At 49.3% G+C, this 22,552-nt stretch overlaps 1 protein-coding gene across 6 annotated transcripts in view; it reads left to right on the forward strand.

Annotated features, from left to right (window-relative positions):
• ATP8A1 (ATPase phospholipid transporting 8A1) overlaps positions 1-22,552 on the forward strand; it is a 1,103,292-nt gene that overhangs the window by 355,460 nt on the left and 725,280 nt on the right. For all 6 annotated transcript variants that reach the window (XM_078678248.1, XM_078678246.1, XM_078678250.1 and 3 more), the window contains one exon: positions 7,403-7,530. In XM_078678248.1, the coding sequence (XP_078534374.1) occupies positions 7,403-7,530 (128 nt within the window). The remainder of the gene's footprint in view (positions 1-7,402; positions 7,531-22,552) is intronic.

The following is a 22,552-nucleotide window of genomic DNA, read 5'->3' on the forward strand; positions in this document are numbered from 1 at the left end:
CTGCAGCTTTCGGAACCATGTCCTTTAGCTGTTTCATGATACTGCCATACCATATACTCTTAAGTGCATTATAATCCTCGCGGTTAAATGCTATCTTGGGTTTGGCTTTATCAAAACATGTCGAGTAAGGTGTCATACGAATTGGAATACTACCCCCTCGCCAGTTCTGGTGACGGGGGTAGCATTCCACCCTTCTAGAGGGACACGAAATGTACCTAACCTGAACCCCGGTTAAAGTTAAACAGAGCCTCAGCATCACAAGGTGGATGCTGCCACCGCAGACACAAGTCTGACCTCCTGCTGCTGGGAGTCCTTCCAGCGAGGGCAGCTTGGACAAAGGGTTTCCTGCCTTGGGAGGTGCTAGCACCACCCCAGACAGGATTTTGTGTATTGGGTAGGACAGGGCTGAATAGAATCAGACATGCCTGGGGCACACAAGGTGTCCCTGTGCATAGGCCAGTTCAAACCGGTGCTGGGGCCTTCCAGCCCCAGTCCTGGCGCGAAACTGGACAAAGGAAAGGGGGTGTAACCACTCCCCTTCCTGGTTCCACCCAGAGGAGGGACCTAGTAGGTGATCCGGCCCCCCAGATTCGAATAAGAGTGGGAGCTGTGTCCTGAGACTTCAGATCATCCTGAATCAACTTGAAATACAGAAGAAGACTGGACTTCGACATTCTGCTGCTCAGAAGACGGAAGAGAATCTCCCTTGTGGCCAAGGAGTGACCACCCTGTGAACACAGGCACCAACCAGCAACTCGACGTCTGCTTTGCCGCCGCCTCCCGCCGGAGCCCAAGCCCAGAGCCTGACAAGACCCAGACTCCCAGACTTCTCACAGCCCGATCCACAGTCCCTGCAAAGAAGGGACCCGTGGAGGCACCGAGAGACGTGGGACCGGACCTCTTGAAAGACCCCCGAGAAGCTGACTGCGCAGCACCCGAGGCACCCTCGACGCTGTGCTTTGGGGTTTGAGAAGCCCCAGCCTCGAGCAGCCCTTGCACCGAAGATCAGCCCCCCAGCATCTCCACGATCTGCGTGGGGCCCTTTTGCACCGTGCCACTCGACGCCCCATCCCGGCCACTTGTCACGTGGCTAGCGGCCATCTTGGCGACGGAAACGACGAACTACACCGCTGGTCTGGTTGCTCCAGACTGGCCCTTGCTCCCCTGAAAAGGAGCAGCCGCTCTGACCTTGCTGGTCCGAGTGAGAAGCTTGAATCACTTCCTGCGTGGCTTGCTTTAGCCAAGGCCTGTTTGCTCCAATCAAGTTGCCGACACCGCCATCAGTGAGAGCGTACGTGGGACAGCTCGTGACCGACTCCTGGACGTCCTTGACCTCTTCGTGTCCACGTGGCTGCAGAGACAATCTTCACGACATCACCTGTTTGCACCCGACATCGCCTGGTTCCGTCCTGGTTCCACGGTAGTCACTGGCTAGTGACTTTGAACATTGTCCCCTCTGCTTTCAGGTCTTCACCTCTTCAGATCCACCCTTGGATCCACCGGAACTCTTCACATCGAGCCGCCTGCAGCATCTTCAGCTCCAAGCACCATCGACCTGCGTGACGAAACCCGACACTACTTCGACCCTATGCACCCGCTTCCTGTGGGTGAGGTAACTCAGCTCTGCCGGTGTTCCCACACTGGTACACACCTCTAGTGTCTGTGTCTAAAGTTTCATCCTTCTAGGTCACTCGGAAGGTTCCTTAATAACTAACTTTGTAACTTTTACGCACCATTGACATTGCATTGGTATTGCGTGCGCTTTCCGCACTGCACCCGAGTCCCGCGGGCCTTTCCCGACTTCTTCACTGCTAGTCCCGATCAGCTCCAGCGATTCCCCAGGCCCTAGGCCTCTTCACTTTCCCCATAGTGGTTCTTATACCACTATTTTAGTATATGGTTTAGGTGGCCCCTAGGGCTCATCCATATTCGTGCAACTTTTGTGTATTTAAACGGTGTTTTGTTTTAACGCATTTGCTTCTGTGCTCATAAAGAGTATAGGGGATATTTGTAGAAATAAATATATATATTTTCAATATATATCTGTGTGGTGTCCTTTCATTTGGTATTCAAGGGGATTGTGTATGGTAAAACAGCTTGCTTCACATGCCTTTACAGAGTTTAGCCTAAGACTGCTTAGTCCATGCTACCCCTAGGATAGCTTGTTTATAAGGTTGACTTTACAACCTGCACCATAAGGGTTGCTTGGCATGGTACAAGGTGATCACTAGAACTAGTGAGCAGCATATACCAGGCCAACTTCTCACAGGAAACTTGACCACCAGGGTAGCAGAAGCCATGGCCAATTCCTTCCCCTGCACCCCACCCGGGATTTAAATGATCTTCGCCCTAACCCCCACCCTCCAAGTGTTCTTTCTGGCTGTGAAAATTAACAATAACCTGAAAACTGCCCCCTCCCCCACAACCACCCCACCCCGACGTTTTGCTCTGAAGTAAAAATGTGTTTTGTGTGCTAATGAAAAAACTTCCTAAAACATACTTCTGCATACTTTCCTCAATGGTAAGTTTAGTGGAGGAAGTATATGTGTTTATATCTATGATTTGTGTAGATTTAGATGTGTACTCTTGGGGATTTTTACGTACTAATTAAACATTCTGCACACATTATCGGTATAGGTCTTTTAATTGTAGAATTGTGGCTGTTAACTAAAAGCTTTAAAATGGTGCCCTGTTTGAATATTTCTGTCTCTTTTAGCTGATTAATGGAGTCTTGAGTTACAATTACAGGTTATTCGCCCACCTTAAGTCCGTAATTGACAGATTGATTTATTCATTTCAATACTAACTTGTGCCAGCATTGCTTTGGAATGTCGTGCTGACAATCGGGAGACTACAGGCAATTAAGGAGGGTTTTAGTGTATGTCCTATTGTGAGGTAATCCATCTTTTTGCCTTGTTCTACCCATTTGCATTTCTAGAAATCTGATATTTTGTCCTCGACAATGGGTCTACTGGAAATACCCAGACTCCCACATGTACTCGTAATGATAAGCCGTTTAATAGGAGAGTACTAGACAGTGCATGCGCTGTCTGTTGCACGATCTATCGGGGCTTACCGTAAACATACAGCCTGTTACTTACTATTGGTTAGCTTCCCTGTCACTCTCATTTGCCTGCTTCTAATTCAGTGGCTTGCCTTTTCCATCTTGTGTTTGTCCCTCCCATGCACATAGCCTTTTTACCATTTCCTGGATTGGCTGGCTTCTATGCTTCCTCTGCTCTCTTTTAGAGGCCTTCTTTGTTCGATGGGTTTCTAGCTGTCTTCATAGTGGGCTTCCTCCTCCCCTCTGTGCACTGCTCTTTCTTTTCCGCACCCTGTTTTGGTCTTTCGCCCATTTGTTTCTCCCCCGCTTCCTGCTGTGATGTGGTCCTCCTCGTATGCTCCCCACGTTGCTTTCTTGACTGTGTGCTTCTACACCTCAGCTCCATGTCTTTCTTTCTCTTGCCTGTTTTATATTGCCCCCACCCATACTTTATGTTGCTCTCCCTCTTCCCCATTTTCTTCTTCTCCATTGCCCTTCGTGTTGCTTCTCCCCTCCCGTGCCCTTCTTGCTGTTTTCCAGGGATTTGTGCCTTCAGTGTTGCTTTTAATCCCCTGTGTTGCTTGTGCGCCACCCTGTGTTGCTTCTGCCTCCCCACGGTTTCTCTCTCCACCCACTTTAAAAAAATACTTTTGTGCTTTTGTTTTCTTTTTATCTACTGATCTAACTCAAATGGGTAGATAAGCGCCTTTGAAATGATACAGGCGGACACATTATAGGTTTACATTTTTTTTTTTTTAGCCATGTTGCAACGCATCAGGGACACTGTGCAGCATGGTTTAAGACCATTGGCAAAGCCATTAGATACAAAAGGTTAGACCTATTTGTAGAATTGCCAGTGCCCAGGGCAAGGCAAGAATCCGCCCACTTTTCTTTTAAAATTTTGCACCCCTAAGAATGCCCCAGTGGCCCCGCCCATGCTACACCACTGCCTATTGGCTTTACTAGTGCTTGTATTGTTACACAGCTACGATTTTTTTTCTCTCTGCTGGGCGATCATGACTGCATGCAAAATATTGTCCTTTTGTGACCTCATTGAAATGATGTACATTCTCTTGGCCAGCAATGAGTGTAATGGGTTGATTTGCATTGTTTGTGAAATTCCGCAAGCTTTGGAGGATGAACAATGCAGCAACCTTGATCATTTTAGGACAAAAAATATTTTAGTCCGAAGGTTGCTGGTTTGTCTGCGAGCATTGAGATAGCTCAGTGGATTACTTTATTTGACGCTGCCCCGCGATCGTCTTGACTAATTATCCATCACACCTCTCTTTAGGATATGCTATGTTTCATCCATATGTTTGGATTTTTATTGCACTTGAGGGCTATTGAGTTTGTCTCACATTCTATCTACATTTCTGGGATAATCTCACTACTGGTTTGAATTCCAGTAGGTCAAGTAGCCTTTCATCCTTCTAAGGTCAAAGAAAGTGTGCGCTTGAGCTGGGTATTTACATGTAATTATTGAGTTTTATGAAGTACCTACATTCTGTACTGTAGACATTTTTTTCATCTCGTTACAGACAACTCTAGCCATCTACCAGAACTCATATCATAACATACACAGAGGAGGGACTTTGTATCCCCTCTCTAGCCTTTATTTGTTTGGGTCTGCTCAGCTCCCTTCAGCCACTGCTTGAAGAAAGAGTCTTTCGCCTTTTTGATCAAGGAAAGGGAGTATTTTTGTCTCACAGTTTTTTACTTGGGCATGCAGTGTTTTGGACCACCTGCCTAAAGATTACTTCGCATTGCACTGCAAGAATGATACATTGTAGTGTTCCTGCATTGCAGTGGAGGCACATTGGGTTGCCTAAAATGTTTCCTCACGCCTGTTGATGCTGAACCAATGGTGCTTTTCCAACTAAGCTTGTTTTTGCTCCCATATGTATTTTTTTGCTTCTGAATTTGTTCTTCTCTGCATGATTTAATTTATGTTCCAAAAAGTGCTCCAACACTCCTGAAAATATGACTTTGCAGCGAAATGTGATTTTGCTGCTTACTTTACATTAGGGCTGGTTTTGCACCCAAAAGTGATTTTACACCGAATTGTGATTTGTGCTACTAAAGGTTTTCCACTCACATGCTGATGTTGCACCAAGGGTCATACTGCAACTCATGCAAATGTCAACCAAATGGGCTGGTATACTGATATACGCGTTATACCTAATGTGACATTTCAATACCATATTTTCTCAATGTACTGAGTGACACTCCACAGCTGCATATTGTGAAGCTCTCAAATGTAATATGCTTTTCTTGATGAATGATCAAAGCCATGATTCATATTGACATCCATTAAGTACTAACCAGAGGGCAAAGCTTGTGCTCACTCCAAAATATGAACTACTTGCTATCAGAATGAAGCTGGATTACCACTAATGTAAGTCACACATCTGAATACTCCGAGATTGCAGAACCCACAGCCATCCTACTTTCTTTATTTTTTTATTTATAAAGTTTTATATAGCGCGAAAATGACCCTTGCGAGTATCAGAGCGCTTTACAGTGATCAGGCGACATGTATAAAAATAACGTAATCAAGGAGGGACAAGGTGTAGTAGAATCTCCTAGAGAAAAAACATTAGGTTCCAGGCAGACAGCAACCAGTTAAACAGAATAAGCACGTAGTTTTTCGAGAAATAAGCATGCGTGCAGGCAATGTATAAATTATGCCCGGGAGTATAGTTTGTGCGCTCACTGGCATAGATTTGTTCATCAGTATCCTTTTGACTTCTTTCTTGTATGAAGCAGTTTAAGGATTCATTCTGATTTCCAGGGGAAGGGTGATCCAGTTTGTCGTGGCCATGCCTGAGAAGGTTCGGTTCTAAGTTTTCTTTTTATGACATTTAGGTGGTTTCAGCCGTAGGGAACAAGTGCTTCTAGATGCTCTAATGCCACCATTAATGTCCAAAGCCATGTCTCATAAACACAAAGATTTCTCTCGAAACAATTCAGGAGAATTACCTACATGCAGTGTAAAAACTGCCCTACTGAACTCTATCCACAAGTAGTCCCTTAAATGCAAACTGGTTAACTCAATAAATTCCTTGTATCAATGTCTCACCCAAGGAATTTCAAACACATCTAAACTAAAATATGGCACTGCCCACCTGGCAGCAAAAATTGTTTTACTGATAATTTGTTTAGTTATATCTCTGATCAGCTCGCCTCCTATTGTGTTCATATTTTCATGGAAGATTTCAGCATCTAAAGACAGTCATTTACACATCTCTACTCAGCTTTCTTCTACAAGGCAAATATATGCTACAACATTGGAGGCTTACCTTCACACATCAAGGGCTCTATATACCCTGTACTTGATTTTCAGAGTGAAGCACCACATACAATTCTCTAACCTTCTCAAGTTGGATTGGGCATGCATATTCTCAGTTCCTTTCAAAATCTTTTATTTAACACATAATCCCCATGCTAAAACAGGGAGACCCATGGTAAAATCTAGAGACCTCAAACACATTGACAACACAGATAGCAAAACCAGCATGCTACACTCTTGAAAGGGCTCTTAATCTGCTGTCATGGACGGTACAAAAAACATACTAAAGATGCCTTTTGTTGAAAAATCAATGTATAATGACACCAGGAAGCAAATTATCATTGGTGTAAATTGCAGTGCTCTGTGTGGCAGATGAGGCCAACACCATTGTGCATTTCTTTTTGTAATTCAGCATAGTTGGTTGACTGTTTTGGATAACATTAAGGCCGAACTAAGGAAAGAGGGAGTTCGATGGCTTAACATACATCTGAATGGTTCTAATGATTTGGGTGAATAATGTAAGAGGGAAAATGAGGGGGGCAACAGATGATGCTAGTTTGTAGTTATGCCACGTCATGAAATGCTCCTTATCAGGGCCTAATGGTTCATCCATCGCCAAATAGCTTCTTCAGAAGATACACATGCCTAAAAATAGTGTCTCAAGTATGTAAAATTTGTTTGCGAGTATGAGGTGAACCTATCCTTTGGAAAAGGTCACTTTTGTACATATTAAAAGGTGTCTGCTTCTTAGACACACTGAAATAGAAGACATTGGACATCCAGATTTGTCTCAAACACTAAAGAGCCAAACATTGTGCATTATAAGACCTACCAAACTGGACCATATCTGGTATGGCAATGCAACAAAGCATGTTTTGCTTTTTTCGGTGACATTGCTTTTAAGTTGCAGGAACCAATTATTTTTAAAGATATGTGATTAGTTATTTCTTGTCGGGAAGTTAGAACCCAACCTACTTCTGTCCAGTAATGTTTAACACTCATGGAAGTTGTATAAAGAAGATTTATTGTCGTTTTAATGGTATTTTGTATTGTTTTCTTTTGAACAGATGGAGGAGCTAGCAACTTTGGACTGAATTTTTTGACCTTCATCATTCTATTCAACAATCTCATTCCGATCAGCTTGTTGGTTACTTTGGAAGTAGTAAAGTTTATACAAGCGTATTTTATAAATTGGGTATGTATGTAGATATATCCTAATTAATCATGACAGTTCTAGTAAATGAATAACCAATGCATTCCTTGAGTTTAAAGTTTCATATATCTAATATTTTTTACTATCTTCTTGCGTTGTTTAAATGCTCTACATCAGATATCTATTTTTTCAACATAAGTAATTCTATCCAGTAACAATCTTTAAGTGAATAGTTTTGATCTTCCATCAGAGCTGGTAACAAAAAGATGGATCAGTGTATTTCCAGCAAAAGCAAATCAGAAGTAGCCACGTACGCAGAGCAATTTCCTACATTTTTTCTTGATAATAGGAACTGTTTCTTACTGTTAGATGTAGGATCCCTGCCATCTAAATTCTTTAATAATATAAGTTGTAAGATTCATAGTTCTTGATGTTGTGTATAGTATTACTTTAAATATTGATCTTACAAAGTAGCTTGTATTTACTGTTTACACGTCAAAGATTTCTGGATCCCTCTGTTCCTGCTTTTAGCGAAAACTCCGAAACATGTTGGAACATCTTAGGAAGGGCTGGTTTGAGTACCAACTGCATGCTTAAAGTTAATGTAGAGGTTTTTTCAACATCACATATTCCACTTTTTACCTGTTCTTCCAATACACTTGTAAATAAGGACCTCAAAATATTTTCAGGTATGTTGTATGCTCCCTAGTGCGCCAGAAGTTCACATTTTGTGGTCCATTTGTCTGACTGCACATTGCTGCTGATGGCGGTTTGAACTTCCAAAGGTTTCTGTTAAACTTCTACAGATTTTTATCCCCACCTTTTGCCGGTGCATTTCACTTTACCATACATTCTGTGACCATGTACCTACTTTGCACTCAACCTTGGTTACCCAGTTAGTTTATTGTGGTTTTATTGTGTAACTGTAGTGAATGAGTATTCCTGTTAAACTCAATGTCATAGGATTGGCTGTAAAGCCGCACAGCTATTTACCTTACCAGGATTACCATCAAACGTCCTGCCAGGAAGAAGCAGCCGAAGCACTTTCAGTTACTTATGATGTCGTTTTTTTAAAAAACTGATTTTATTAGTCAGATTGCATATATCATGCAGCGGCCTGCATTCCAGAGTCACCTGCCAAAACATATCCAGTACATCCAAGACAGCAAGCAACTTTTTCTTTTAATTTGTTCCCCCCCGCCCGCAAATAACGGCCCCATCTACTGAAGCACAACAGAATAACACCCCCATCCCCAACTCTCCTCCCCCCCAAACTCCCACCCCCACAAAGGTCGCACAAGCCCACATCCCCTTGTCCACAGTTATGCACGGAAAATTGCTCAGTAGATCCTGACTCCCACCCACTACCCCCTTACTCCCACCCGCTATTTTCCTAAGGACTCCCCGACTTAAATCGGCATCAAGGGCTCCTCTATCGCAGCGGGTTCCAACCAAAGGCCCGATACTCCGCCCATAGGTTCCAAATTTTATAATGTTTGCGCGGGCACCCTCTGCCCACACAGACGGGCTGCTCCAGGCCCATGCAAAAATCTAGGCCGTTTTTCCAGGCGGCCACCGATGGAGCCCTCGCTTCCTTCCAGGCTTTAGCTATGTCCCTCTTCGCCAGGGTTAGTCCCAAAAGCAAAAGGTGCTGTTTATAGATGTTACCCCCAACCCCCTCCACGACATGTAGCAGTGCCAGCCGTGGTGTGCGGGTAAGCTCCCAGCCCAGGACCTCTGAGAGACGAGCAGAGACCCCCCTCCAGAAGCGATCCAATGATGTGCACTGCCAAACTGTATGAATAAACGTACCCTCCGCCTGGTCACAGCACAGAACTACTGGGGAGGTGATCATCCTCGCCCGCCACAAGCGTGTCCTAGTAAAGTAGACCCTGTGGAGGTATTTAAATTGGATTAGGCGAAGCCGCATTGCAATGGCTGCCCCCTGTGGGGCTGTCAGAGCCTCTACCCAGTCCTCTTCTTCCAACCCACCCACGTCGGCCTCCCAGTCCCCACGGAGCTTTCGAAGCGTGGAGGAGAAATGTACGACCAAGGTTTGATATATACGCGAGATCTTCTTTTCACCTAAATCCCCCCCATTAAGAGTTTAGGTTCGATGGGGCTGAACTCAGGGATGGACTCCAGACTCTGCAGGCTAGGGGATAACGCATGCCGCAGCTGCAGGTACTGATAAAATCTGGGACATATGAAATTCCTCTTGAGATCCCGAAAGGATTTGAGTGTTGTGTCACCCACCACATTGCCCAAGGTGGAAATACCAATGGCGTGTCATCCCCTAAACACTGGAAGGGCCGCAAATGGGGGCAACCTCCCATTGTTCCACAATAGAGTCTCCCGGGTTAAGACGCCCCACCAGCCCATGCGCCGCAGCGCCTGCCTCCAAATCATGAACACCACCCGCGTAGCCGGCGGCAGCGCACTCCGCAGCCTCGCCGAGTACAAGATTGTGTGCAATGTGTGATGGCCCATAAGGCAGTGCTCCAGCGCATACGCTGGGTCCCCTCGGTCCCCATACCACCACTCATTGAGGACCAGTAGGTGTGAGGCCTGATAGTATGAGAGGAGATCCGGGATGCCAATCCCCCACAATAAGTAGAGAGGAAACATGTACGCATTGCCACTTGCACCCTCACTCCCACAGAAACTGCCCCAACACGGAGTTCACCAGACAGAACCATCAAGCCAGGATCGGATATGGGTGGTTCTGCAGCTGGTAGAGAAGTCGGGGGAGTGCTACCATTTTAAAAATTGCCGATCTACTGTACAACGTCAGAGGCATTCGAGACCAGGACTTGATGTCAGCCCGCACCCGCTCCCACACAGGTGCCACATTACGCCCCCAGGCCACTGCTGATAGCTCCGAGAGCACCACCCCCAGATATTTCAACGCACCCGCAGCCGACTGAACCGCGGTCGCCCATGCACCGACCTTCGTCTGCCCGCCCAGGACCCACAATGTGGATTGGCGGGGATTCATATAGAGACCCGACGTCTCCCAGAAAATCTGCATTATACACATAAGCCGTGGCCCCGTTCTGTCCATCGCTGTCAAGAAGAAGAGAACGTCATCCGCATACAATGCTATTCTATCGGAGTGGCCCACTCAAACCCATGCACCTGAGTGTCCATGCGCACCTAGGCCACAAGGGGCTCCATGGCCAGGGCAAACAAGTATGGCGACAGGGGACAGCCCTGCTGCGTGCCCCTCTGAATCGCAAAGGGGGAGGAGGCTGCACCCGCAACACGAACCGACGCTGTAAGGCCGGTGTACAATAGTTTCACATAAGAAAGGAATCGCGGCCTCAGGCTGAGCCTAGGAAGCAGGGCAAACAGATACACCCAACTCAGGGAATCAAACACCCTGTCCATGTCTGCCAAAAGTAAGGCAGCCAACTCCCCCAATCGCTGAATCGCTGCAACCGCCACCTGTGCCCTCCTAATATTGTGCCGGGTAGCCCGCTGGGGCATAAACCCGCCTGATTGGGGTGCACCAGCGATGCAGTATAAGGCAGCAGCCAATTAGCCAGCGCCTTTGCCAGAATCTTGGCCTCCACATTTAAAAGGGAAATGGGACGGTATGACGCATGACACTCTGGTGGGCGCCCGGGCTTGTGAAACACCACCACATCCGCGTGTCTCCAGTCCGGGGGAAGCACCCCCTTGTCCCGAGCCTCCTCCACTACGGCCCGGTAATGGCGGGCCAGCTGCACATTATATCGTCAGAAAAACTGGAAAGCCATTGGGTCGGGGTGCCTTCCCGGATTCAGTTCTCCCAGGGCCACTCCCAGCTCCTCATCCGATAAGGGGGCCTCCAACAGGTCCCGCTGCTCGTCCGATAGCGCCTTGGGTGGCAAATCCGTTATGAATTTCTCAATTGTGGCAGCCTCCAGGCACTCCCGGGGGACATAGAGGTCGGCAAAGTATGTGGCAAAGCTCTCTGCTATTGCCGGAGGATCCGTAATAGGGGTTCCCACCGGATCCAATATACCCGGTAGGGCCTGGGCATGAAAAGTGCCCTGTCAAAGGCGATGCAACATTTTCCCAGACTTGTCCCCACATTGATACACCCTACTGCGCGTAGCCAACCAAACCTGACGTGCCTCCTCCATCAGCATGGCCGCACATTCCTGTCGGACCAGGAGCAATTGCCGCACTACCAGGTCACTTCCAGACTCTCGGTTCTGCCGCTCCAGCGTCTCTGTATTTGCCTCCGCGCACGTCAGTTCCTCCCTACATCACCTACGAGCTGCCACACACCAAGATATGTCTACCCCCTGCAGAGTGGGCTTCATCGCCTCCCACAACGTGGCCGCACCACACACCTATCACACGTTTTCGGTCAAATACTGAGCGATTGATTCTCCCATATGGGCAGTATATTCCGCGTTCTGGAGATTCCACACCGCTGGGCGCCACCGAAACTGCTGCCGTCCCCTGCCAGTCTCTAACTCTACATATATGGGGGAATGGTCCGAGAGACCCCGAGGCAGTATCCCCGCCGCCACCACCCTGCCCGCCCTAGCCCGAGGAACAAATATATATTCTAACCTAGAAAAGGATTTATGAACTGCAGAAAGGTAGGTGTAGCCTCGAGCCGCGCCATGCGCCCGGCGCCATGTGTCGACCCAATCCATCTCCATCACAAAAGCATGTAGATTCATCGGTATAACACCTCTGTCACCATCTCCAATCCCCGACCTGTCCTGTGCCACTTGCATGACATCACTCCAGTCCCCACCCACTACAGACATCACATCGGGCATATCCGCCCACAGGACCGCAGTCGCTCAATTAGATTCCATTGTAACGGTGGTGGAGCATACACACTACCCAGTATCAAGGGTTCCTCTCCAATCCTACCCCGGATAAACAAATATCGCCCCTGCAGATCTGACCATTGTTGTTCATGCTTATACGGGACCCTACGGTGCACCAATATGGCCACTCCCCGGGAACCCCTCAGGAAGCCAGTGTGAAAGACCTGTTGGAATCCATAACGTTGGAGGCATAAAGCCTTTGTGCCTATAAGGTGCGTCTCTTGCAACATAAGGATATCCGCCAGTGAGCGCTTCGCATGTTGGAGTATTGCCCCCCTCTTGATCTTATCTAGAAACGCAAGCTCCGGACCGGACATCGCCACTGCTATACCTGAAGGCTTCAAATTCAAGAGATTGGACCGCCCGAACCGCCCAGGAGGAGGCATCGCCATCGCGCACAAAACTGCCCTCCAACTCTCCACTCCCAACACCACTCTTCCCAACATAGATTACCTCCATTTCCAGATTCACACCAACCCCAGGACCACACTCCGAGGCTCGCTCATCTACAGACCACCTGGACCTCGCACCCAACCCACTACCGCCATCACTGAACTTGCCGCATCCCACGCCATCACCTCCACGGACTACATCCTTCTTGGAGATCTAAACTTCCACCTCCACAACCTCCAAGACCCCGACTCAAACGCTCTACTGGAGAACCTCTCCAACCTGGGACTCAAGCAACTGGTAAAATCCCCCACTCGCACGGCGGGTCACACTCTTGACCCCATTTTCGCCGCAGGATCTAACATCCAGGTCACCCATACCTCCCAGCACGCCTGGACCGTTCACCACTGTATCCATTTCACTTTCTCGTCCGGCGCCGCACCCAGAATAGCTCCGCGCCCTCCTCGACGAAGCTGGAGCAAGATCTCCGCAGAACTCCTCAACTCCACCCTCTTTCAAGACCCCCCCGTCTCCTTCACCGACACTGAAGCGGGCGCAGTGGAACTCCACAGGTGGATCACCAGCTGCGCAGATAAACTAGCTCCCCTGAGACAAGCTACCACCATACATCCTCCGAAAGCTGCCTGGTTCACGACGGAACTCCTCGAGTCCAGACACACCTGTAGACGCTTCGAGAAATCGTGGAGGAACCAGAAGACCCCAGCAGCCCACGCAAACTATAGAAGCACCATGAGGAATTACCACCAGCTGAAAAGAGACACCAAAAGAACTTTCATCAGCGAAAAGATCAACGCCAACGCAACGAACAGCAGCGAACCTTTCAAGATCATCACTCATCTCAACAAACCCACCTGCGAAGCCTCAGACATCACCCCCTCCCAAGATCTCTGCAACAAGCTAAGCACTTTCTTCCCCAATAAGATCATGACCCTCTACGTCAACTTCAATGAACCAACGAATGCGTCCACTCTCCCCAGCACCATCTCCACTACGCCTACCATTACCACCTGGTCCCCCGCCTCCATCGATCTCATCACCACCACCATGAAGAAAACTCACTCAGGAGCCCACACGGACCCCTGCCCCCCATATCTTCCACAGAGTCTCCTCAGCCATTGCTCCCGAGCTAGCCCGCACCATCAACTCCTCCCTGTCCACGTGCACCTACCCTCCAGATTGGAAACGCGCAGAAGTCAAGCCCCTCCTCAAAAAGCCATCTGCGGACTCGACTGACCTAAAGAACTACCCGCCCATCTATCTCCTTCCCTTTGCAGCCAAAGTAGCAGAGAGACTCGACAACACCCAACCGAGGTTCTCATTTTCGGACCCCACCCCACCGCATGGAACAACTCATGGTGGCCACCTGCCCTCGGGCACCCCCACCCCCACGGACCACGCACGTAACCTCGGCATAATCCTAGACTCCTCCCTCTCCATGAACCGCCAAAACAACCCCATCTCATCCACCTGTTTCAACTGCCTACGGACTCTATGGAAGACTTTCAAATGGATTCCCCCCGATTGCAGAAAGACAGTCACCCATGCTCTCATCACAAGCAGGCTAGACTACGGAAACGCCCTCTACGCAGGAATCAACAAGTCTCTACTACGCAAACTCCAAACGATCCAGAACGCAGCCGCCAGGCTAATCTTAGGGACACCTCGCCATGATCACATGACTCCTCATCTGCGAGACCTCCATTGGCTCCCGGTCGAGAAGAGGGTCAACTACAAACTACTCACACCCGCCCACAAGGCTCTCAACAACATCGGACCCAGCTACCTCAACTACAGAATAAGTTTCCACGTACCCACAAGAAACCTGCGTTCAGCAGACCTCGCCCTGGCAGAGGTCCCCCGCATCCGCCGAGCTAGATCAGGAGGAAGAGCTTTCTCCTACACCGCTACCACAGCTTGGAACTCTCTCCCATTAGCAATACGGAGCTCTCCTAACCTGCACTCATTCAGACGAGATCTCAAGACCTGGCTCTTCGACTGACCTGGAGTTGCCCTCCCCTCCCCTCAGCGCCTTGAGACCCTCACGGGTGAGTAGCGTGCTTCACCAACCCCTGATTGATTGATTGATTGATTGATCTAGTGCCCCTCTGATGTTCCAACTTAAAATACGAAGGCCTCCCTGCATCCCCTGCCCACCACTGGACGTACTAACCTTTGGGGAGTACCCTGCCATGCAACACAAATACTAAGCCCCGGTGGTGTACGTGTAGCCTGTCTCGGGCCTGTGGTGAGAGTGCGACTTGAAAACTAAAACATCCCCTACCTAACCAACCCCCCTCCCCATACCTCAACGCAAACACTGAAGTATCTGTTGCGGCCGGGCTGATCCCCAGTCCCCAACGGGGGAATGGGCACCGCCCCAACCAATGGATCCCCAACTCACAGCCCATACACGCCCGCGAGGGCTCCAGCCAGCATACTCCTGACGGCAACACCAGCCCAGTTCATGACTATCCAGTATTGCTCAAGTGAAGTCCTGTTGCACCACACCGGCGCCCCCCGCCCCCTCCCGCTACAGCCCCAATGTCTGATTGTCCAAAGCCGGCCCCCCTCGGGAGGCCGTACTGTTTGACTGCGAGAGCCGCCTGGACCTCGACCGCCTGGTGCTCCTCTGCCTCCGACCACGGGCCCCCCCCCGAGCCGCGTCACTCATGGAGGAGTCTGACTCTCTTCCTGGTGGGGTATGAGGCCTCACCCACACTCTCATCTGTCCATCGAAAGACCTCCTCTGGGCTATCAAAGAAATGGGTGCGTGAGCGAAAGATCACACGAAGGCGGGTTGGAAAAAGCAGGGCGAAGGGAAGTTTAAGCTCTCTCAGCCGTGCCTTGGTGGCCATGAACGACTGACGCTGCTGCTGAACTTGCCACGTATACTCTGGGAAAATCAGGATACGGGCGTTATTGTAGAGCAAAGGTTCTTTGGCACGGGCCTGTTTCAAAATAGCATCCTGTCTAGATAGTTCAATAACTTGGCGAGGACAGGCCGCGGGCGGGCTCCCACTGGAGGTTTCTGCATTAGTGCCTGATGTGCCCGCTCCACTACAAAGTACTCCACTTAGTGGAGAAGCGTGGCTCAGTGGTTAGAGGCGGCAGACCCGGAAGCTGAGATCGGCCGTGGACCAGGGTTCGATTCCCCGCCTCGGCGGGTCTCGGGCTCAAAAATTCCACGGACTCGACAATTCTCGCTCCGGTGCCTACTCGACTCACGGGGTCTCACTCTGCGACTCTGGGCAATAGCTTGCTTAATCTCCACTACGGCCCCTCGCAGCGGGATGCCTGGCTTTCACCTTGTGGATACCCTGCCGGGGTATCTCACAGGGGAATACCAGGACGGGTTCCCTAAGCAAGCGCTTAGATACCGTGTCGGTGATTTGCGCTATATAAATACATGTACATTTACATTTACATTTACAAAGCACTTGGACAGGGACTCAGGAGGAAGCCAGCCCTCCAGCCAGGCTGTGAGAAAACGTTCCATGTTCCCTTCCTCGCATCCCTCCAGGAATCCTACAAAGCGGAGGTTATTCCGTCGGCCCGTCCTTCCGCGTCTTCCGCTCTGAGTACAAGGCCCTTGTGGACGGTCTCCATTGCAGCCACCAATCCACCTGGGTACACAGGCCGGCCCGCACTACCCGACCGGCCCCACACAGTGCCCCCACCGATCCGCAGGCAAGACCAAGCTCAGTCCACGCACCCGCAGCCTGTCCCACAGGACCCCCGTGACCACCAAGGGCCAGATGCGAGTCCCGGAATGGGTGCCAAGACATAGTCCAGTGACTCAATCCCCGGGTCCCAGCCTCTCAACCCGAGAATGCCGCCAATGCCCTGCCGCCACTGCTGCCCCAAAGGCCCAATGGATGTATGTCATTACGACGCGGTGTTTACACCGCGCTACCATTACAACGCAGTTATCACAACGCAAGTCGTTACAACGACTTATGCTGTAGGCGCTGGACTTAGGAATAGTATGATTTACTATTCCAACTCCAGCCCACGTAACAGTAGGGAAGGTGTTGGAATAGTAAATCATACTATTCCTTAGTATATAGCGCCATCCAGCGCAAGTCGTTGTAACGACTTGTGTTGTGATGACCGCGTCGTAATGGTAGGGCGGTGTAAAGACCGCGTTGTAATGGTCGTCTCCCGGCCCAACAGGCACTGAACAAGATCGTTGAGGTGGGTGCCCCCCCCCCCACAGAACCTCCGGCCGTTCCCCTAGCTCTGTTACCAGTCCAGTCTGTGCCAATGAAGGGGGAAACGGGTGGGGGGGGCGCCAATGTTCTGCTCGGGACCCCCAGTGGAAACTGCACGTGCAATGGAAGGGGGGCAGCGCAGCCTGCTCCAGTCACCTCGGCCCTCACACGGCCGGCCTGGCCTCCAATCCTCGCTATGGCCCAGGAGATGCACTAAGGGGGAGGAGGCCCTCCACCCTGCCGCTGGACCCCCACGAGGGCGCTATGCGCCACTGATGGAGCGGGGGAGGTTAGAGGATCAGTATAAGAACTGTTTGCTGCTGCTGCCTTTAATTTCTTGCTGCTATTTTTTAAAGTGTTGGAGTACCTGCTCCTTTTAAAAATGTGTATTTGCTTCGCCTCAATAATTTTTACAAATTCTTGCTGTCACTGTCACTTTGTAATTCACGTTCCCCCGGAACTCCGCATTGCCTGCACTTTAATTAAGAGTTAAGCACAACTCACCATTTCGGGTGATTTCCACGCCGCCTCACGCCCGACCGCCATCTTAGGTGTGGGCTAGAGACGCTGACAAGACGTCTCGAGGGTTAGCGCTATAGTCTTTGCGAGTGCCCTTAGTCACACACTACTAATACGTCCAGTATGCAAGCGCGCAGCGGACGCGCGCAGCTGCGCGCCGGAGGAGCGCCAGAGGAAAGCCTGTCTGTGCCCGTCTGGGCCAGGATGGGCCCAGGGGCCACCCCCCCTGGCCGACCACGTATATATTCGCCCGATACCCTTAGGGCTCTCAACACAAGCAATACTGTGTTAGATGGGATAACCCTAGCCAAACTACGGTCAGAGGCTTTGTTGCAGGGAGAGGATGTACTCACCCATACCAGGACCCAAGGCCTTATTATTGCAACGTTAAATACACGCTCTCTGCAAAAGCATCACATAGAGGTATTCTCGCTTCTGGCGGAAAGCGAGATAGACATCCTTGCTCTCTCAGAGACTTGGCTGGGCACGTCATCGACACCGGACGTTCTAGCAGCCCTGCCTCCTGATTTCGATGCACTTTGGTACAACCGCCCTAATGACAGCAGAGGGGGAGGTGTTGCCATCCTGTTCAAAAAGAGTCTTAAGGTGACACAGATTGTAGCAGAATATTGTGCTTGTGCAGAGCTGCTAGGGATAAAAATTTCACTTAAATCCTCATGCATCCTGCTGTTGCTAGTATATCGCTCACCTCAGAACTCACCTGAATTTAATGACACCTTTTTTGAATTGCCTACAGACTTGGCCTCTAGATATAAGTCCCTTATAGTGGTAGGTGATTTCAACTGCCATTGGGATAAGGTTCCCAGAGAGCCCACTGAAACAGAGTTTGAAACTAATCTCTCTACACTTAACCTACCACAATTAGTAATGGGTCCTACTCACGTGAAGGGCCACACACTTGACCTTGTTTGGTCCTCCCTGTCCCATATGGAAATAACTGAAGTTAGCCCTTGCATTTGGTCAGATCATTTTCTGATCAAGTGCTGGGTTCCGGGAGATCCCTCGCCGGGAGATCCCTCGCCGGTTGCCTCAAAGCAAATGCGGAGGAAAGTTCGGTCTTGGAAGAAGATTGAGGCCGACTCCCTGATATCGACCCTGCTCTCTTCTCCCCCCCCCCCAAGATGAAACAGATGAACCTGGACTCTGACACTACTGCCCTGATGACCTGGATCCGGGCCGCCTTAGATAAGCTTGCCCCGGAGCGAATGGAGAGGACTAGAACAAAAGGAAAGGGAGATCCATGGTTTGACGGCTCTCTTAAGGAAAAGAAGCAAGCCCTCCGCAAGGCGGAGAGAAGGTGGAGACTCAATTACTGTCCAGCAGAGTCACTAACCTTTAAATCACTTCTTGCTAGTTACAAGATAGGCATCCTGGCGAGGAAATCCGCCTTTTATGAGAACACAATTAGGGAGGCTACAATCAAACAAAGGGAGACCTTTGTGATTTTAAGGGAACTTACGCAGTTGGGCGAGAAAAGTCTTGAGGGTGATCAACCCGATTGCGATACCTTTCAAGGCTTTTTTCTCCAGAAGGTACAGGACATCTTGACGGATATTACTACGATCCCAGCTGGACCGTCTTTGCCATCCTGCCAAGATAGTCAGCTGCAAACTGGGACCATGAACAGCTTCCCATATATTGATGAAAAGCGACTGGTGGAGCTTGTAGGCCATGTCAAATCAGGTTCTAGCACAGATCCCTGCCCCCCGAAATTTTTTAAACTGGCCTTGCCCGGTATTCAGTCTCAGTTACTGAGTCTTCTGAATGCCTCACTAGAATCGGGCTACCTTCCAGCCCAGCTGAAGGAAGCTAAAGTCTCCTCACTCCTCAAGAAAGCGGGAGCCGATGTTAAGGTACTGAAAAACTATAGGCCTATCTCCCAGCTGCCACTCCTGAGTAAGATCTTAGAAAAACACGTCCTGAACACCTTAGCCAGCTTTCTGGAGGAACACCATCTACTCCATGCCAGGCAGGCTGGTTTCCGGCCACAGCATAGTACAGAACTAGGAACTAGTTATGGCCATGGTCACCGATGAGCTGAGAGTCAGGGCAGACAAGAAGCAGCCATGCCCCCTGATTCTGTTAGACCTGTCGGCAGCTTTTGATACGGTCAGCCATACCATCTTGCTGGACCGTATCGCTAAGCTGGGGATAACAGGACAGGCGCTCAAGTGGCTAGAATCCTTCCTGTCAGGACGTACTCAGAGGGTACATATGGGGGATCAGCTGTCAGGGATTAGTGAGGTGACATGGGGTGTGCCCCAAGGGTCCGCACTTTCCCCCTTACTTTTTAACATCTACCTACAACCACTGATGGAGGAGCTCATGCGTAGGAATTGTGAAATCTTTAACTACGCAGATGACACCCAGTTGCTGGTGCAGCTGGAAGATACAAGGGAGGCTCAGGACTCAGTGAGGAACTTGCTCAGATTCATGGTCAAATGGATGACCAACAACCTCTTGAAGGTGAATGCTGAGAAAACGGAGGTACTGGTGTTCACCAACCAGGCAAATCCTTGGGGTGATCTGTACTGGCCCCCAGAATTAGGAAAAACTCCTACTCCCGGTACGGTGGTAAAAATTCTAGGTCTAAAGATCGATGCAGATCTTACCATGGCCCCTCAAGTTTCGGCTGTGGTAGGCTCTTGCACGGGTGTGTTGAGGCAATTACGCAAGCTGACCTCTATTCTTTCAGCCTCCACCCTACAAACCATCGTCTCTGCTACAGTCATCTTGAGGCTAGATTATCGCAACGCTCTGTATCTTGGTTTGCCACAGAAGTTGCTGAGGAAGCTGCAGGTCGTGCAGAACGACGCAGCTAGATAGATTTTTTTCTCTACCTAGAAACTCACATGCAACCCCACTCCTTTGGAAGCTGCACTGGCTGCCTGTGAAGCGCAGGGTTCAGTTTAAATGTCTCTGTGTGGCCCATAAGGCACTCTTTGGTAAAGCCCCAGAGTACATTAAGCAGCGCCTGAGGAGTTATGTTCCCGGCAGAACTCTGCGCTCAGGTCAGACCTCCAATCTGACTCAACCCAGATTTAAACTAAAAACTAAAGGAGGCAGAGCTTTCTCGGTGATTCTTCCGCAACTTTGGAATGAGCTACCGGCCAGTCTGAAGGAAGATTCACAGCTACTTTCCTTCAGGAAGAAATTGAAGACATACCTATTTAAAAAGGCAATACTTCCGGCCTACGGCCATGCTCCGGCCTACATCAAGGCTCGTCTGGAAGTATATAATCCAAAGAGAACACTTAGATCATCGGATTCTCAGCTATTGGTCTGCCCCCGCTACAAATTAGTGACCAAGGGAGGGAGAGCCTTTTCTGTTCTGGCCCCCCAGCTGTGGAACAAGCTGCCTGAGGGGCTACGCAGGGAGGCGAACCTCTTACGGTTCAGGAAATCATTAAAAACTTTGTTGTTCGGAAGAGCCCTGATTGCAATGCAGCCTGTAGCTGTGTCTCTCTGAGGAGTGAGCCAAGTTATTGTAATAACATCGATTTCCAAGCGCTTAGAGACCTGCAGGTGATTGGGCGCGTTATAAATCAAAAATAACAACAACAATAACAATAATCAGAGATGGCAGAGGGTTTTGGGGTGACAGCATGTTATGTTCTTTCTGTTTAAGCGCTTAGAGACCGGCGGTGATAGGCGCTATACAAAAACTTTATAACATAACATAACAGAGGGGGGGCCATCCGCCTTTCGGTGTAGACGCCGGCCATGCCCAACCTCACTCTCGATCCCAGTACCTCCGCAGCGGCGTCACCTTACGCTCGCGAGCCCTCCGCTCCCATCCAGGCCGCACGTCCGCCTCTGCCAAAGTCCCGTCCACGGCGGCTCTCGCCTCACCAAAGGCGCCGATCAACAGAGGAGCCGGTGCCGCAACCCAGGCACAGCGATAGCAGGTTTAATAAAACCAGATCATCAGGATATATTGTCGGATAATCGACGGGCTGGACGGAGCACATCTGCCATGTTGGCTACCAAGCCAGGCCCCCTCCCTTTTGATGCAGTTGATGGCTTCTCTTACATTACAGCAATTAATTATCACTGCTGGAGGACCAGCAGTCAGGCTTCAGACCACCCAGAGTTGGTGAATCTACACCTATTGACATATGTAAGACAATAATGAGGGCTCTTGATGAGAATCAACCAACATCTTGATAGGACTGGCCTTCTATCTCCAGCTATTAGCATTGTTAATCACTCTGTACTGTTCAACACATCCATGACTACAGGGGCATCTTTGGGAAATCAGTGAAGTGAATTGGATCTAGCAGTTCCTTATATATTGTACTCTTCAAGTAAACCGGAGTCATTTCTCATTGGAAAACAACAAAATCGCATGCCTGTTTCTCTGTGGATCATCCTTTTGTTATGCCAGTGTGTACTTACTTTCTCTAGCCTACACTTGCATTCTTTACCAAACATTATTGACCAATTATTTGAGAAATGTGAAGAATGATGCACATATCATGACCGTTTTAGGAGGGGAGCAATTTACTACCTGCCTCATCCATGTCCAAGAATGTATTCCTTACCTTCTCAAAGACAGAAATCATATTCCTTTGAAAAACTTGAATCAAGCTAGGTACACCTTTCCAGTGATCACTAATGCTAATTGGTCCATCAGTTCCTCAACCAAAGTAGAGAATCTGGAAATCACCGTCGACCTATACACTTGTTCATGCTTCTAGTTAACCTCCTGATGATTGTGCAAGGTCACTGTGCTGGGCTTTGCAAAGTCGAAATATAACACAGTGGATTTTATCAGTGGTTGTAGACTACCAGGTCTAGATTACTGTAATGATATGCACCCATGCCACATGGAAAATAGTTATATGACAACTGTAGCTGGGACAAAGCTGAGCAGCAGGACTTGTCCATGGCATGAAAAGGATGGAACACACAAATCAGCTCTCTGTTCCACATTCTGGCTGCCAGTGGAACAACAAGTAACTTTCAGGACTGTTTGTATAATGAACAGAGCCTACAGGCTTGGTGCATCAAATATCCTATCCAACTACGCATTACTGAAAATTAACCTGCAATCCACCAAAA

Source organism: Lissotriton helveticus, chromosome 2_2, assembly GCF_964261635.1.
Source record: "Lissotriton helveticus chromosome 2_2, aLisHel1.1, whole genome shotgun sequence".
NCBI lineage: Eukaryota > Metazoa > Chordata > Amphibia > Caudata > Salamandridae > Lissotriton > Lissotriton helveticus.